At 36.6% G+C, this 16,575-nt stretch overlaps 1 protein-coding gene and 1 long non-coding RNA gene across 9 annotated transcripts; one reads left to right on the top strand and one right to left on the bottom strand.

Annotated features, from left to right (window-relative positions):
* Positions 1-1,136: 1,136 nt before the first annotated feature.
* LOC107780592 (uncharacterized) lies at positions 1,137-2,709 on the bottom strand. Of its 5 annotated transcripts, none has more exons than XR_012707970.1 (4): positions 2,691-2,709; positions 2,296-2,421; positions 1,644-1,740; positions 1,137-1,388 (listed from the first exon to the last, which is right to left on the bottom strand). It is a non-coding gene; the product is annotated as an uncharacterized LOC107780592 (long non-coding RNA). The 5 variants fall into 5 exon arrangements; XR_012707959.1 differs by having other exon boundaries at positions 2,679-2,697; XR_012707957.1 differs by lacking the exon at positions 2,691-2,709 and adding an exon at positions 2,655-2,673.
* Positions 2,710-5,187: 2,478 nt separating this feature from the next.
* LOC107780589 (uncharacterized) lies at positions 5,188-16,193 on the top strand. Of its 4 annotated transcripts, none has more exons than XM_075250086.1 (15): positions 5,188-5,531; positions 6,683-7,106; positions 7,236-7,298; positions 7,380-7,468; positions 7,619-7,717; positions 8,665-9,175; positions 9,254-10,303; positions 10,391-10,511; positions 12,740-14,562; positions 14,633-14,676; positions 14,755-14,934; positions 15,097-15,210; positions 15,288-15,470; positions 15,694-15,738; positions 15,885-16,193. In XM_075250086.1, the coding sequence occupies exons 1-15, from the start codon at positions 5,439-5,441 to the stop codon at positions 16,017-16,019; spliced, it is 4,974 nt and encodes a 1,657-aa protein (XP_075106187.1). In that variant the 5' UTR covers positions 5,188-5,438; the 3' UTR covers positions 16,020-16,193. The 4 variants fall into 4 exon arrangements, with proteins under 4 accessions (XP_075106187.1, XP_016456624.2, XP_016456626.2 ...); XM_016601140.2 differs by having other exon boundaries at positions 5,306-5,531; positions 9,251-10,303; XM_016601138.2 differs by having other exon boundaries at positions 5,189-5,531; positions 6,683-7,298; positions 9,251-10,303.
* Positions 16,194-16,575: the final 382 nt, after the last annotated feature.

Genomic DNA, 16,575 nt, shown 5'->3' with positions numbered 1-16,575 from the left:
AACTAGCTATGTTAACATCTTTTTGAATTTCTCTTTAAGTATTATCATGCATTTTTATAATTTCTGTTCAATGTGACTTTGGGTATAAGTTCGAAGAAATTACTATAATTTGTTTGGACCAAGGATGCTATTTGCCCCAGGCCATTGTTCAAACAAGCGAGGACTTAGATGAAATGTTGGTGAAAATGTTAATACTCTCTGGACATAAAGTGAGGAGATTAGTAGTGATTGTTTACGTTTTTTTATATGATTTGACAATATTTTTCATAATAATGAAACCAAGTCGACGAGTTTATACTCTTTCTGTTAGTAAGCATGTAAGACTTGCGCATAATTTTACCTCAACTAATCTTTTTAGTATCTATGAACTCAAATAAATTTTCTTTTCTAGTACAAGTTCTTGAACTGTGAGCTAGGGCTGTGCATGGATCGGATTGGATTTAGCTTATTTCGGATTTCGGATTCCACAAATTGCAATCCGAATCCGATTCGAATTATATCGGATTGGATCGGATTTTTAAAGTTTGAATCGGTTTGGTGATCGGATTTTCGGATCGAATTGTACGTATTATTAAGGACCTTTTCTTTTATTCTTTTTTGCATCCATATACACATTCCAGTTCTTTTATATCGGATGAGGTCAATCGAAAGCGGGAAAAGAATGTGTATAACTGTATATGGATGTTACATAATACAATAGCATTTAATCCAAACATCTTGATACAGAGGAGGAGAAATCAAACAAGGCCATGAAACAAATAGCACCCTATAAATAAATAAGTAGAACAAATACGAGGAGCATTGTTAAATTATCATATCTAGTTACTTATTCCTGGGTGTAAAAGAACAAAAATAGCAAACAAATGATTATAAATTACAGTACCTCAAGATTTTACTTTTGGCTTCGTTCCAGTTAATAAATATGTTATTAATAGTATAGTATTGTCACAAAAGCAATTTGAGAATCCAATCACTGTCAGATCATTCGGGGTGATAAAAAAATTCTCCAACAAGAAAATGAAAGAAATGGCATGTACATGACTGGATTATAAGATTAGATTAGCTTATAAAATGCAAATCCAAAGACTATAGTGAGAAAGACAAACAAAGCATGCAAATATTTGAGAAAATTCAGTTGCATGTGGTAAGCACCAGTTCATCATAGGCGTCTTTCAAAGAAATTCACAGGCGTCCATAAACAAAACACAATCTTCATTCTTCATAACAAAACAAAATTAACTAAAATCCCAAATAGATGTCTAATCACTAATGAACTGAAATCCTCAACCAGAATTCCTTAATAGATTACACAAAAGAGTTCCAAGTTCCAACTTCTATGGCCATCGCATTCCGTCCTGATTCCTGGCACGCTTTCAAGTTCTGTAACACTGCACTTGTCAAAAATGAGAGAATCAGTAAATGTGTATCATGTTAAGCTGGACAACCTATATGCAGCAACCTATATGCAGCCTATACAAGCTGTTTTCAATGTTCATCAGAACATAGCCTAATGCAGCAGCTTGACTGCTTGGTGGCAGAACAAGACAATACAATAGAGAAGGCTTAATGCAGCAGCTTGGTTCAGTTTATTAGAAGGCTTAAGCCTAATGCAACAACTTGGTTCAGTTTATTAGAAGGCTTACGCCTATAATAACTGTAGGAACTGAAGGCTTAAGCACCACTTTCACCACATTTTACAAGAGCTTGAACTTCATTCACCATCTCTACCTCATCTTCCATCTACGAAACAAAACAAAAAATTAAAAGTAAAATCAGATTCAAAATAGTAGTATAGTATGGTCTATTTCTGTTCGTTTTTTTTTTTTTTAACTTCTGCAGAAGATTTATATATTAAGAACGCAGAAATTTGAGCTTTAAATCTAGTGTTAGCTAGAATCGCTAAGTTCTGCCTTGACCAATCAAAGCCAATTCTTTCTTTCTAGTTAGTTTCTATTTCAAAAGAAACTAACTACATATTGAATTTGATATATATATATATATATATATATATATATATATATATATTGATTTTGCAGCATATACCAATATTTCAAGCTGAGAATCTTGAGCATAACAAGACGTCATCTCAACTAGCGTTGGCCTGGGTACATCACGAAGGAAATGATGTGTGCCCCATTATAGTATAGTATATTTTTGTTTAAGAAAATCAAGAGTGAAACCCTCAATTTATTTCATCAATTTTATCCAAGAAATAAAAGAGAACAAACACTTCCTTTAAGCTCTAAGAAAGGAGGAGAAAGAGAGAGAGAGAAGGAGTGAGTCGTAGTGTCTTACCAGTGCGGTCGTTGGTCGCCGGAACACAAAGAAGAGACAGAGGAAGCGACGAGCAGGAGCAGCTTGTGGCGTGAAACAGTAGTCTCTGTCTCTCTGAGAGTCAAAGTCTGAGTCTCTGAGATATGACTGTGAGAAAAGAACGAGAATGAAATAAGTTCTAACCCTAAAAATAAAATTAGTATTTACACTTTCCCTAATAAATTCGGATTTCGGATCGGATCGGGTTCAAACAATACAAATCCAAATCCAATCCAAAAATTCAAAATTTTAATAAATCAAATCCGAATCCGATCCAAATATCCGAAATCCGAAATTGAGCAGATCAATTCGGATTTCGGATACCCGATCCAAATGCACACCCCTAAGTGTGAGCTGAACGAAACCAATTAAATAACTGCAAGACGGGATGAACTTCGAAAGCGATAACTGCGCCTTATGTAATTTATTTTGGTTAGTAAATTTAGCAAATAATGTAATTGGTTGCGCTCTCTCTCTCTCTCTTACCCCCCCCCCCCCCACAAAAAAAAGGAACAAAAGAAAAAGACTTAACTTAATTCACGTATAGAAGTACAATCGACTCATTAACATGGCGTCCGAGCCAGTTTGGGCGCACTTGGCTATTCTGTTAGTATCTACTACTTTCCATCAGCACAAAATACTGGATAATTCTGTCCATCAAAGTATAAGAAGGGGGGAAAAGCACCTAGTATTTTTTACCCCCCCCTTTGAATTTGAACATGAGACCTCGTGGTTTTACGTCAATTTCATTGGTTACGAGGCCATAACCTTTGGTACTCAATTTGTTTCAATTCTACCGATGTGACTATCGGTATGAAAAGAACTTTAATTGTACATATTGCTTTTAGGGTGTGTTTGGTATGAAGGAAGATATTTTTATATTTTTTCATGTTTGGTTGGCTTAAATGTTTTGGAAAATATTTTTTTCATCAACTCATTTTTCTTCAATTGGAGAAATATTTTCCTTATCAAAAGAAGGAAAAACATTTTCCAAAATACTTTTTCAACCTTTTCCACCATATTCCTCATCCTTACCAACCCCCACCTACCTACTCTGCACCTCACTCCACCCTAAATAAAAAAATTATTAATTGTACTTGCTTTTTTATGTCATAGATAGATTTTTTTTATCATTTCAACAAATGAGTATTTCCTTTACATGATATAAAAAGTATTTTTTTTCATTTTAACAAATGAGTACCTTCTTTTCATGCTATAGAAAAAGTATTTTCTTTTGTTTCAACAAAAAGAGTATTTTCTTTCACTCAACAAAATGAGTAATTTCCTTTCATGTTATAGAAAAGATACTTTCTTTTTCAGCAAAATAAGGTATTTTCTTTTTAGTTATCAAGCTCAAATTTAACTTTGTTCTTGTGTGAAAAAGTAAAGTAGCACATTAGTTCCTTTGATTTTATGTAAATTTTGAAAAGAATAATTAAATTCATGAATAAAATAGAGTTCGGGGAGGGTGAGGCGGGGAAGGAGTACATGAAACATGGGGATTTTGGGGAAAGTGAGTAGCACAAAAAATTATTTTCCCAAAAATATTTTATACTCTCTAATCAAATACTATAAAATATTTTTCGAAAAAAAGTTTTCCACTCACCAACCAAACAAGGAAAAATGAGTGATAAAATCACTAATTTTAACAAAATATTTTCCATGAAAAACATTTTTCTTTGTACCAAACTGTTTACCTCGAAAATGCGAGTAACAATTAAATTTGATTTGCGGTTTTAAAGATGTGATTTAGTTCAATGCCAATTAATAATCAAGAAACATGAAGTATAAATGAAGGAAAATAGGCAAGACCAAACCAGTAGATAAGTTAGTAGGCAGTAGCGACCTCGAGATGAACCAAGAATAGTAAAGTGAGCAATAAAGATAAAAGGACAATTCTGATGAACAGTAAGAGAGAAAAGCGGGATAGTATATTCTTTGCCAATGTTTAGGTGATGTTTACGGATGATTGAAGTTTCTTTTATATAATAGGGAAACCCTAAATAAGGTACATTTCTATTTACAGTAAGGAATCTAACTGTGACAGCTGTCTAATCGCCTAGTATGAATTCGTACTAGGTCGTACGAATAAATTTCGGGATTCCCGCCACGATCTTGGGGACGTGGCGGGAATCTTGTCCTTCTGTAACAGACTTGTAACAACATTATCTTGAGGCCGGTCACGTTCGACCTCGATGGTCATCGGACATTTTGATCTTTGAAGCCTCCCATCGGGCTCGTTCTTGGTCTATTTCGATTTCGCTCTTGAAGTGACCCTCGAGCCCACAAACACACCCTTATATTTGTCTAATTTTTGATGGATATGATTACCCGATACGTATGCAAATAGAAAGTCACAAATATTCCATAAAATAACTAAAGTGCGCATTAGCTAGCTGGAAACTACTATTATTTTTTAATTCTTTATAATTTAAAAACAAAGGAACTCTAGCTACAGTACAGTTTCAGAAAAGATAAGCTCTACTGACCAAGTATTGGACCATTATCAACACCTGATGGCCTGGTACACAAAGTTTTGGTAGGGCCCAATTGAAGACACAAACAGGGGCCCATTCAAGCCATGGCAGGTGCTGACTCATCAGTTTCAGTCTTCTCCCAATAATAATAATAATAATAATGAATACGTCACGTGACCCAACTGAACCAAGTAGGTCCCATCCCCCTAACACTTTTTCCCGCCAACTGTTACCTTACAAGGGTTCAGTCACTTGACTCCTCGTTCACTTTTTTTTTCCAACAGCTGGAAACCCAATCAACGGTTCAGGGCCCACTAAAGCCTCAATCCAACGGCCCATATTCGCCCAATCCATTTCCCAATCGCATTATCAGTGCTTAATGCTATTGTCACTACCCTCCTCTTCTTGAATTTCCCCCATCATTTGTGCCCCTTCTTTATACACAGATAATACTACTAATTCTGCGTTGTGAATTTTTAATATTTTCTACTGATTTACTGGGTTGAATTTGATTTTTTTTTAGTTCATGAGAAGTGTGGTTTTTTATTTGGATTTGGTTTTGATTAGAACATGGGTTTTATTTGTTGAACTATTTTTTTATGAGAAGTTTTTGATGGAGAAAGGATAGGGTTTTAAAGGGTTAAAGAGATGGATAATTGTTGGCAGAGGAAATGTGGGTCAATGTGGCAGTCAACGTCTCCACCACTTGTTTCTTCATCACTCCCGGATTCCCATTCTCAGGTTTTTCTTTTTTATTTTTTTGGTTGATAATTATAATTTAATAATAATTTCTTTGCGTTTTTCTTGCTTGCATGTTAATTTTAGCTTATTCTGTGAAATGCGTGTACCTTTGGAGGAAAATGTGGTGAATGTGATGGGTTAATTAGCTTTTTGTAATTTGTATTTATTGTTTATGAATCTTACCATTTCCTGAAAAATGCATGTAACTAGACGAGTAGAGTACATAGGGGGTGTAGTCCAGATTGAGCAAATTAGATTTTATGGTGCAAATCTTTGGAAGATATGAAGAAAGCCTTCCTTTAATTACCAAAAGTAAAAAAGCCCTCGTTTTTACTCCTTGAATTACATGATGAGTTTAGAAAAAAGACCTTGTAACAAATCCAGCATTTTTGTCTAGATTTGACATGAGCATTGAGAGATATCTACATCTTTTAGAGTTAATAGGAAACAAGTGCGTGCCACATATTACGTTTTCATTTTATTGAAATAGAAAATGGAAAGAATTGTATTGCTATTGCATCAAAGGAAGAGTGTTTTTGGATGAGTTCAAGCTGAGTGGAGGTTGTAAATTGTATTTCATTTAGTATCTTCATGTTTATGATTAGACACTAGGTTTGTAGTTTGGGTCACCGATTCTTACATAGTTAAATTGCTGGCACCTCTTTTGCATCATAATGAAGTGGCTTTTCTAAGTGGAAAAAATGGACTGAGAAAAGTTTTCTATGGAAAATGAGTGTTCCGAAAACTACAGAAAGCATTGGGAATATATTTGTGTAATGTAGATGAATTAGATGAAATTCTTCAGAGACTTATTTTGGTTTGTTGATCAATGAAAGCAAACTATGCTATGAATGATGCTCAGATAGTTGATGTCACTAAAGGGTTTCTTTCTGGGTGCTGTAATTAGATGTCGTTTGAGCCACTGTTTTGTAGCAAAGTTTTTCCATCAGCTATAGGTGCACAAAATATACATGCCTATCAAACATTGTTTTTCCTTGTTGTTTGAGGTTTTCCCTTTCCAAGTGGCTTCTATCTTTGTTATACTGGACAAATATTACCATAATTTTTTTTTTTGTTATACTGGATCTTGTAGATTGTTCTCATTTTTCTATATTTAGTTTGTCCTTCTCACTGCCTACCCCCTACTGTAGTTTCCTAATGCAGGTCAACATTTTTACTCAAGCATTCCTCAAGATTCAGTGTCACTGGGAAATGGAATAGTACAGCAGTCTACTCTTCCATGGAATTCAAATTCAGTTGTGGATAACTCTAATCCCACTGAGTTCAGTGGTTCATTCATATCTTTTCTTTCTGGTCCGCTGCCCTCTTTACAAGGGGAGTTTCAGCAATCATCAAATTTAAAATCAGTCTTCATGCTGAATGAAAAGCCAATAAATCGTAACAATGCCAATGGATCTGCTTCTACCAATGGACCAGTGCTTGTACCTGCTGTGGAATTGTCACAATATTTTAGCAGCCACAAGTTAAAAGCTGGAGATACTCTTAAACCAACTGCTGTAATAAACCATCCAAGACATGAAATGGCTAAGCCAACTGCTCCATCCCATTATGTTGGTAATGAGAAACTAAAGCATTTTTCTTTTCCAAGAGGGACTTCCGATGCAGAATCAATCCCAAATAGTGCCATGAAGTTCAATGACATACCTGGTATTCTGACATCTAGAAAGGTTTTTCTGGAAACAGGATCTTCTGGGCAGTTGTCTCCAGCGCTGAGCAGCTATCCCCGTGTGTTCTGCTTGGGCTTAAGTGAGTAACCCACTAGTTAGTTTGACTTTTCATCAATACTATCTTCATATGTTCTAATTAGTATTTTGGTCTTGAATGCAGGTGGATACCTGGTTCTCAGGGATACTGGTCTTCTTGGAGTTATTTGCTTGTGCCATGGTTCACATATGTCTATTTCTAGGTTCTGTGAGGTAGTTATTCTGAAATCTCTTTTTTTGGATTCAGCAGTCTTTGGATGAAAATGCACTTCTGTTGGAGTACTTGATATTTCCATATCTTTCTTTTGTCTATTACTTGAAGACTTTTTTTTATAACTGTTTGAAGTTCTATCTTTTGTGCAGCATTCTGGTTTATCTGATGTTAATCCTGGGAATGCTGTTCGTATGGACAGTGGTGTAACCATAGCTCATTGGCGGAAGGTCTTCTTCCAAGAACTAGGGGTAAGGAATATGTGAGGTATCTAACATCTATTTCTTCTATGCCTCGAAATCCGTGCTATTATTTAATTTTGGTAGCTACATTCTTTGAAATGTCTTTGTATTTGTGTAATCAATTTAGGTTATGTTCATGATAATAACTGTGGGAGGGGGTCCCTTTCAATGTTACCTGACATGTAGATCAATTTTGTGGTTCATGGAATGGTCAGGATTTTGCGTTCACTATTTAATGGGAAACATAGTCTGCTCGGGTTGTCATCTTTTGATTATATCTTCATTTGCTTTAGAAACCTTGATAGAAACTTTTCTAAGGAGATTTAGGAGCTAATTGGCATTGAACATAATTGATTGATTGAAGGAGAATTTGGAAACAGAAAGTTGCTGCGAAGTTGTGAAAGAGAAGGATAATACTTTGGATCACTAAATTTAACGTTCCAAATTGCTTTCTTATCATCTCCGGGAAGGTAGAAGGTCAATTTGCAATTCATTAGAATCACTCTATATGGTAACCTTGGTACAGTCAACTTAGAAAAACTTCCACTTATTTCTTTGTTTGATTATATGTTGTCCACTTAAATTATATGTTAGTAGCTATCTATATATTTTGATGAAAAAAGCTACAAGAATATCTTTTTATGAACTACTGGATTTCAGATCCTGATAAATTGTTCTCTGCCTGCTATGAAGGTCTGACTATGGTGCACCTACTTCTGAAAGCTTATATAGCATTATAGTTTTAGCATATATGTTCGTCACAGATGCAAGCTAGACCACTATGTCTAGAGTTGCATGCACTACATTGTTTTACTTTGTTCTGTTTAGTTTATTTACAGCAGACGTTAAGAACCTAGCTTTTCTATTTTATTATGTCTATTGATTTAAAGTACTTGTTAATGGCATCCATTGGAAGCACAAGAGCCATGAATGGTGATCTTTCTATCATAATTTAGATTAGGGCTCCTGATGATCATGGTGGATGGGACTGGCCTGAAGTATTTCCAGTGAGTACTGGTTTGAGAGAGTTTTATCCATCCCTTCCCAATTTATCTCCAAATGCTGAGCAGTCTCATGCATTAGGAGCTTCAAGTGGAGCTGGACAGTCATGGAACAATATGTTTATTTCAAAGAACCCTCAGCGTCCGACATTGTCAAACTTAGATGGGATACGAGACCCACAGAATGGTTCTTCATTCATTTCAGCTTATATTGGTTCAAACTCTAAGGACACAAATACCTTTAACTCTCTTCCAGATCTCAAAATTTCAAAACCTCTTGGTATCAACAGTTCGCTAATGCAAATGGATGGGAGTAGTATCTCCTCAAGTATTGAGTTGAGACTTGGGCATCCATCCCAGCAAAGCAAAAAGTTTGGAACTTCAGCTCAACAATCTTTTGAGTATCAAATTGTCAAACCAATGGAGTATCAACAATCATTGTTTCCAGAGACCCTTATGCATAAAGGTCTGTTATTATTTGTGAATTTATTCCTCTAGTTCTTGATATCCCTTTAAGTTTATACCTGTCAGTGTCGTGCAGCAGTTGAATCACGTCCAGTGGAAGAAAGCAGGTCAAATTTTCATATGTTGAATTTGAGTCCAAGAAGTGGAAAGGGCCAGCTGGATCTTGTCAACTCTGCCTATGGACTCCACAATGCAACAGGTGAATCCAGAATGAGAGATTCGGTATTTCCTATGCTTCAAGCACGCTTCAAGGGTCCTTCAGAAGGAATACCGTACTCTGAAGCTGCCAAAAATATGGTTAATATAAGTCATATTCCACCTGGAGAACCTCAGTGTAAATCCTTTACTCTAAAGTGCGACCAAACTGATTTTCATTGTGCTAGAGGTAATATAACTAATAAGGAATTTAAAGTTGACACTTCATGTGCTCTTGGACATGGGAACAGTGATAAAGGTGTGGCCAACAATATTGCTAATTTACATGGTGCCACTGAATTAAACTTTGGACTCTACTCCAAGTATTATGAAAATAAAACGACTGTTAAGAGAGTTGTAGAAGGAATCAGTCATAGCAATTGCTTGGCCTTACATGAGAAGAACCTTTACTTGTGCAAGCCCTACGGTATGATGATGGATATGCCTGATGCTCAGAACACCCTTAATTTGTATGGAAAGACATCCTTAATTTCCCATAATGGAACCTTTGATAATGGTAGTATCAGATCTGTCTGTAAATCAATGGACTCTAGAGCAGCTCCAGCATCTCAGGCAGTTACGTTGGAGTTTCCATTATCAAGTTCAACTCTAATTGGAAATCGAACTCTACAGTCATCTGGCAAAGAGAGCTTGAATGGAAGGCCGATTGAACTCACTGAGAATCCAAGAATGCAAACCTTGCAACGGGGGTTGGAATTTCCTACTCCGGTGCCTGTTAGTTCCTCTACCATAGCCACCAAAGAGCATGTGCTATGCAGGAATCCCTTTGGCAGAGCGCCAACATCCATAAACCAGTTATATGAACCCAATGTCGCAAATGCGCCGCATGCATCTAAGACTGCAGCTGTATCTGCCTTCCCTGCGGTTAGTGATTACATGGGAAAACATAGTCAACTTATAGCACCTAATACTGGTAAAGCACTGCTGTTTCTGTTTCAGTTATTCTTTGTATCTTGTTTGATTTGTTATTGTAATGAAGAGGAAGTTTATGTCCATACAGATCTGCTTGAAGGTTGCAATTTTTCAGCTCTCTCACATGGAGGATCTCTGCATGCTCAAGACTCAGAATTGCACTGTCAGCTTTCCACTGATTATACTGCAGTTCACTGGCCTTACCTTAGGTAACTCTCTTGAAACGTTTTCTGTAACCTTGCTTTTACATGGTTTGTAATCAATTCTGTCTGTTAGTGTTGATGTTAGGTTATAACTTTGCTCTTGGCCTGAGTCACCCTGGAAGATATTTAATTTGTTGTATACAGAGATTCAGTATGTACTACTCCCTCTCTCCCAAATAACTATCCTTTTCCTCTTGGGTTGTTCCCAGATTATATAGAACAGAAAAAATACTATGGGACCACTTGGATTTTAAGAAAGTTTCAAACTTTTCATAAATAACATTGTCTCCAGTATCCACTTCTCTCTTTACTGCAATACTCTGATGTCATCTTAATAAGGATGTTTAAACCAATAAGGTCGCCTAAGTTGGGTAGAGGTAGTATATTGAGCATTTTCTGAAGTAGTTCCAGATATACTAATTTGTCTTAATGCAGTATCAGGTTATTTCCTTTTAAAAGATAACGAAGATAAGATGCAAAAAGCATCCAAGGGTTTGGTCTAGTGGTCAATAAAGTGGGGTGCAAACCTTGGAGACTAGGGTTCAAATGCCAACAAAGACAAAAAACACTAGGTGATTTCTTCCCATCCGCCTAAGCCTTAGGCCCTTAGTTGACAAAGTCACCTAGTACCTGTGTTGGTGGGAGGTGCACTCAAGCTGGCTGGTATGCCACTGCTTAAAAAAAAATGCAAAATGTTGTTTTCCCAAATAGTTTGTTGGTAATGTATCTTTAAAATTGTACGGACTAGTGTTTAGGTTTCAAAAAAATAAAATTCTTGTGTTTATGACTTTAACTTTGGAAAGCATACGTGAAAAGAATCTTGAAGTTAATGAAGTTTGAGGGCCACAAGTAATAAATATGGATCTTCTATTCTGTATCTCGAGAGGTCATGATATTCCAACCAGTGTAGATGATTGGAAATCTTTGTTGAGAACCAGCAAGCAAAATGCTATCAGGTGGCACCAAATTCATTTGTGTCAAAAAAAAGAAAAAGGAAAAAAAGAATTGATATGGGCCTTCTGGGAGCACATTAGTGACATTCTCCAAAATAAAATCTAAAAAAAGAATATGATTATCTAACCAAAAATCATAAAGCAATGATATTAATCATAAAGCACTGGGATCTTATGTGAACTTTATATAAATCAACAACCAGCACGTGTAATCCAACTCTGGAGTTTACATGTAAACTTTAATGTGGACATATGAATGTGATAATAAGCTTGCTAAAGTTTAGCTCTGATACCCTGTTGAATTATGTAAACTAACTCATCTAAAAAAATCAAAATGTCCGAGAGGAGGCTATGATTAATCTTATTAGGTCTGTAGCATGCCCTCCCCCGCTTATGTGTGACCCTGATCTTTTTCTTCTAGCGCCAAGAACATGGAAATACTCTTGTTGATGGACTACAGTGAGACTTGGATTGTAGAACTCTATCTGTTCTTAAATCATATGAAAGAACTTAAGCACATCCAATCCAAAACCTTAAGGTAGTGGTTGGAGTGATGCAAATTATTTATGAACCCATTGTCCATTGGAAATATTTGTACTTTTTACTTCAAAGTAGAAAGGAGGATCCTTGAAGGATGCAATCTAGTTCTATGGAAAGAAAGGAATGCCAGATGCTTCAAAGGGAAGATTGATAGCATACAAGAGCTTAAATACAAATGTGTATGGCTTTTGGCTTTTTGATGTAAAGGATGGGGATGATAGCATGATAGATTTCATTGAATCTTTACAAGGATCGGACTTCCACAATATGAATCATTCTTTTTTGTTTTGTACTGAAGGGTTTCTGATATTTGTACTGTGTTAGCACCATCTTGGTGCCAAGCTGTTCCTCTTTTTAATATATAACTTACCTTTTCAAAAAAATGATGCAATCTGGAGAGGCCCATATAATATATCCTTCAAGTTATTTGAGAATCATATACAAGGGAATGCTTATTGGTAAAGACCCTCTATTTCTAACCATAAAGTTAGGTTTTGAGTCACTTAGGGAACAAAGTGGGAAAGGACTACTGTTGGATTCCAAGGTAAGGGGGGTTTGGGAAATTGAGTTTACTGTATCAAATAAAAGTTATTTGAGAACTATAACTGTAACAATGAGAATCAGTATCTGTTGTTCTTTCAATGCTCATGTCTGTTTTCATGCATTTGAGTTGATCTTATTCTTATTCTTCATCCTTCAAATTTTCGTGCTGATTGATTTCTTGATTTTACACGATCTTAGACATGGAGATTCTGAAAGCAATATTACTCCTTCAGTTGAGCAAGCAAAATGCTTTCAGGTGGTCCCAAATTCGTTTATGTCTTACCGCTGTAGCTGTGCTGTTCAGCCAGACACTTCCCTTGAAAAACATTGTTTCATTGGTGAACCTCCGCATACTACTAGGATAGAACAGAGAGGAGTTTCTGGCTGCATTAAGAAGAATTTATTTGCTTGTAAGTTGAATGACAGTCAGAAATTTCCCTTGGAGAATGTGGCCTCTTTGGAACAAAATAGTAATTTAATGGGGCATAAGATAAACAAAATGGAGTGTCACTCTTCTCAATGGAGAGATGTTCCCAAAAAGGTGACAGGAGCAGTTAGTCTGACATGTAAGGAACAGACAAGAAGTTTCCTGACCGTGAATGAAAAAATGAGGGGACAAAGTGCAGATACTGGTGGAAAAATACCCAATTGTGCTGTAGCTTTTCAAAATGTTGAATGTTTAAAGGAGCCAGAAATGTCCAATGTTTCATCTGGAGGATCTACGCCTGTTGTTACTGAGGTATCTGCTGTGATTCATGACAAATATTTCTCTACTGCTGATGGTCAAAATACTGTGGCAACTAATGCTGCAGTAGATGAAGGATCAGGAATCGACAGATGCTGGTCATCTAATGATGTGCAGTGCAGTGAACAAAGTGCAGAGTTCTTCGGTGTTGCTTGCGAATTCAACCCCATAGATGCAGGGCCATCCAAAAGGCTTGCTGATAATTCTTCTCGTAGTCTGATTGACGAACTTAGACTAAGGGATTCCTTAAGAGTGAACAAAATACAGAACCTTTCTAGGTTCAGCATTCAGGAAAAGAGCCGTAGTATTCAGAAAGTGGCTGATATATCCAATAAAGTGATTAGAAAAAGAACCAAGTGGAAAAAGTTGGATACAACATTTCCTGCCGTCTACTCTGCTTGTGGCTATCCAGAGGGCACTTGTTGTGCTGGACTACAATGTCATTCGTGCAAGTATAAAAAAACTGCCCTCCCATCTGATGATGGCAGTGCAGAAGAATGTGCATATTCCATAGAACCAAGTTTCAGAGAGAGGAGGTTCAGAATACGTTCATTGAATACTCTTTCTTGTAATAGCAAAGTTAATTGCCATGAAGGAAAAACTATTGGTATTCAGTCAGATCTTTTGAAGGTTGGTGATGATGATACCTTTGTAACTTGTGAATTACCAAGAGGAAAGAGGCCGAAGTTGGATACTGCAACACATGTTAGGCAGATAGACGAGGAAGTTAATCTAGGTGATGAAGCAGTAGCTAGGTGCAGTTTGGTAGATACCTCTATGTCTTCTGAGATGCATGGGAAGGTTTCTAGAAGGGAAGTGAGACCTATAGTGTGTGGGAAATATGGTGTAATTTCTAATGGCAATCCATCAAAACCAGTTAAATTTGTTTCTCTGAGAGAAATTTGTGATTCATTGGCAAAGTGTAGCTTCTCTGGAAACTACACTGCGAAAATGACTTCTGCAAAATTCAGGAAGGCAAGTGCAAAAGGAAAACATCAACGCGTGAACAATTCTTGGAATCTCAAGAAAGATGGGAGCTGCAATGCGCATCATGTTGTAACTGCCAAAAAATCTAAAAGTCATCTCTTGACATCTAGTGAATTGGATAATTGCTATGGAGATGAACTAGGGGCTGGTTTATTCTACTCTCTAGAGAAGAGAAGGTATGATTGCCTTGTAAAAACTGGTAATATTGCAGATGATTCTCTGCCAACTCAACAGAAGCCAAAGTCTAAGGAGATTCACAAACGAGGCCTTTTTGAGTCGAAACTTGAAGGTATGATTTTCAGAACCAGGTTAAATGCTCAAGGGACATGTATCTAACAAAAATCTGGTTGGTACTGTAGGCATTCATCCAGGAGAAGGAGGTTCTACTTGTGCTCGAACTGAGGTTTGTTGTTTCTTAATAATAGTTTAGATGTACTGAACTCCTGAATTAAAGATTTTCTAAGACTTGTTCTACCTTCAGGGATACAAGGGTCGCAAAAAGGAAGGAGTGCGGTATAATTTTCCTCAGTATTCTGAGTCTGGTGGTGGATGCCTTGTTGCCCAGGAGCAGCTAAATGCCTGGATTCACATAACCGGACAAAAGCGATCTAGAAAAGAGGTTTCAAGGCTTCCACCTAAAGATGCTGAATATGATTATCGGGTATGTCCGAGTAACAGTTGGTTGCTTGACAAGGCACATTGTGCTGAATCGTTAAACCCTATAGTGGTCCAACTGACAAGTCAAGTGTGGCTTTTAAGTTCTTGTGTGCTTTGAATTCAGTTACTGATGTTCTTACTTTTTTGTTACTCTTTATGTTTCCAGAAGGAATATGCTCGCTATAAACACTCCAAAGGGTGGAAGAGTTTGGTTGTATACAAATCTGGCATTCACGCGCTTGGTCTTTACACATCTAGGTTTATTTCACAAGGCGAAATGGTCTCATCTGCCTCCACTCTTCCTCTGAATTTATATGTTTCTCATCAGCAAATTTAACTTTCTTGTTTTACCTCTAGGTTGTTGAATATGTGGGTGAGATAGTGGGGCTCCGTGTGGCTGACAAAAGAGAAATAGATTACCTGTCAGGAAAGAAATTGCAGTATAAGAGTGCTTGTTACTTCTTTAGGATTGATCAAGAGCATATAGTCGATGCAACCCAAAAGGGAGGGATTGCTCGATTCGTGAACCATTCATGCATGGTAAGTGTCTACTGTAGCAATATTGTCCTGTTGCTGTCATGTCCAATTATGTTACAGTGCCAACTCTTTCGCAAACCAATTTTGATTATTATTTCGTCTCTGCTTTAGTACTTCTCATGTAATTTATGCTTTCTTTCAAGAGAAAAAAAATAAAAGATTGATGTCAGTTTGATTGATCCACGATGGACTCAGCTTTTGTTCTTTTGCCAATTTCTTTTACCAGCCAAATTGCGTTGCCAGAATCATTTCTGTGAGGAATGAGAAGAAGGTAGACACATCTCACTCTACTTTTCTTTTCACTTATTTTTTGTTACATTGCATAGTTATGCTTCCCAGTTTTCCATTTAAACATATAATTAGTATGTTGATAACTAAAACTAGAAGTTAAAATACTAAACCTTGATCAATATGCAGGTAGTATTTTTTGCCGAGAGAGACATCTATCCTGGAGAAGAGATTACATATGACTACAACTTCAACCATGAAGATGAAGGCAAGAAAATCCCCTGCTACTGCAATTCGAAGAATTGCCGGCAGTACTTAAACTGACAGAACTTGATACTTGTTCGACCGAATTTTATCTGGGAACCAGTTGAAGTAAATGGATGTAATTCTTTGGCCTCTGCACCAATGTCCTCACGAATGTTATATCTTGTAAATTTGTATGTAAATAAATACTTCATTATTGTGTTAACATCTAGATCTGCAGCTTCTTACCCCGTCTTTTGGTTTCTTGTGATTTAAGTTATAGCACCAAACAAGTCCTACTTGCAACATTGCTAAGTCCATATCCCAACAATAACAGTATCTCAATTGTAAATAAGCTAGGGTGGTTATATAAATCTTCACTGATCATACGTATAAGTTCACCTCCAGCAAATATTGTACAAAATACAAATAAAATTGCATCACGAATTGAGCTTAAAAATGCAGTGTTTACTGCCTAATAATCAAGTTGAACAAACAATCAGATTAAGTGAACTCGGGTGATTAATCAATGCTGTAAATTTGACAACACAGAGTCTTATTTAACGGACCATTTCATTGCCTGGAAAATTTGTTTAGGACTAACAGGGAGGCTCCTAACTCCACCTAAGCGAGTTTC

This window comes from Nicotiana tabacum, chromosome 1, assembly GCF_000715075.1.
Source record: "Nicotiana tabacum cultivar K326 chromosome 1, ASM71507v2, whole genome shotgun sequence".
Taxonomy (NCBI): domain Eukaryota; kingdom Viridiplantae; phylum Streptophyta; class Magnoliopsida; order Solanales; family Solanaceae; genus Nicotiana; species Nicotiana tabacum.
This window is presented reverse-complemented; position numbering and strand designations above follow the sequence as displayed.

Coding starts and splice junctions, on each gene's coding strand:
- LOC107780589 (XM_016601138.2), top strand. CDS start 5,439: ATGGATAATTGTTGGCAGAGGAAATGTGGGTCAATGTGGCAGTCAACG. Junction 7,718..8,664: donor TCTTCTTCCAAGAACTAGGG/GTAAGGAATATG, acceptor ATCATAATTTAG/ATTAGGGCTCCTGATGATCA. Junction 9,176..9,250: donor AGAGACCCTTATGCATAAAG/GTCTGTTATTAT, acceptor AGTGTCGTGCAG/CAGTTGAATCACGTCCAGTG.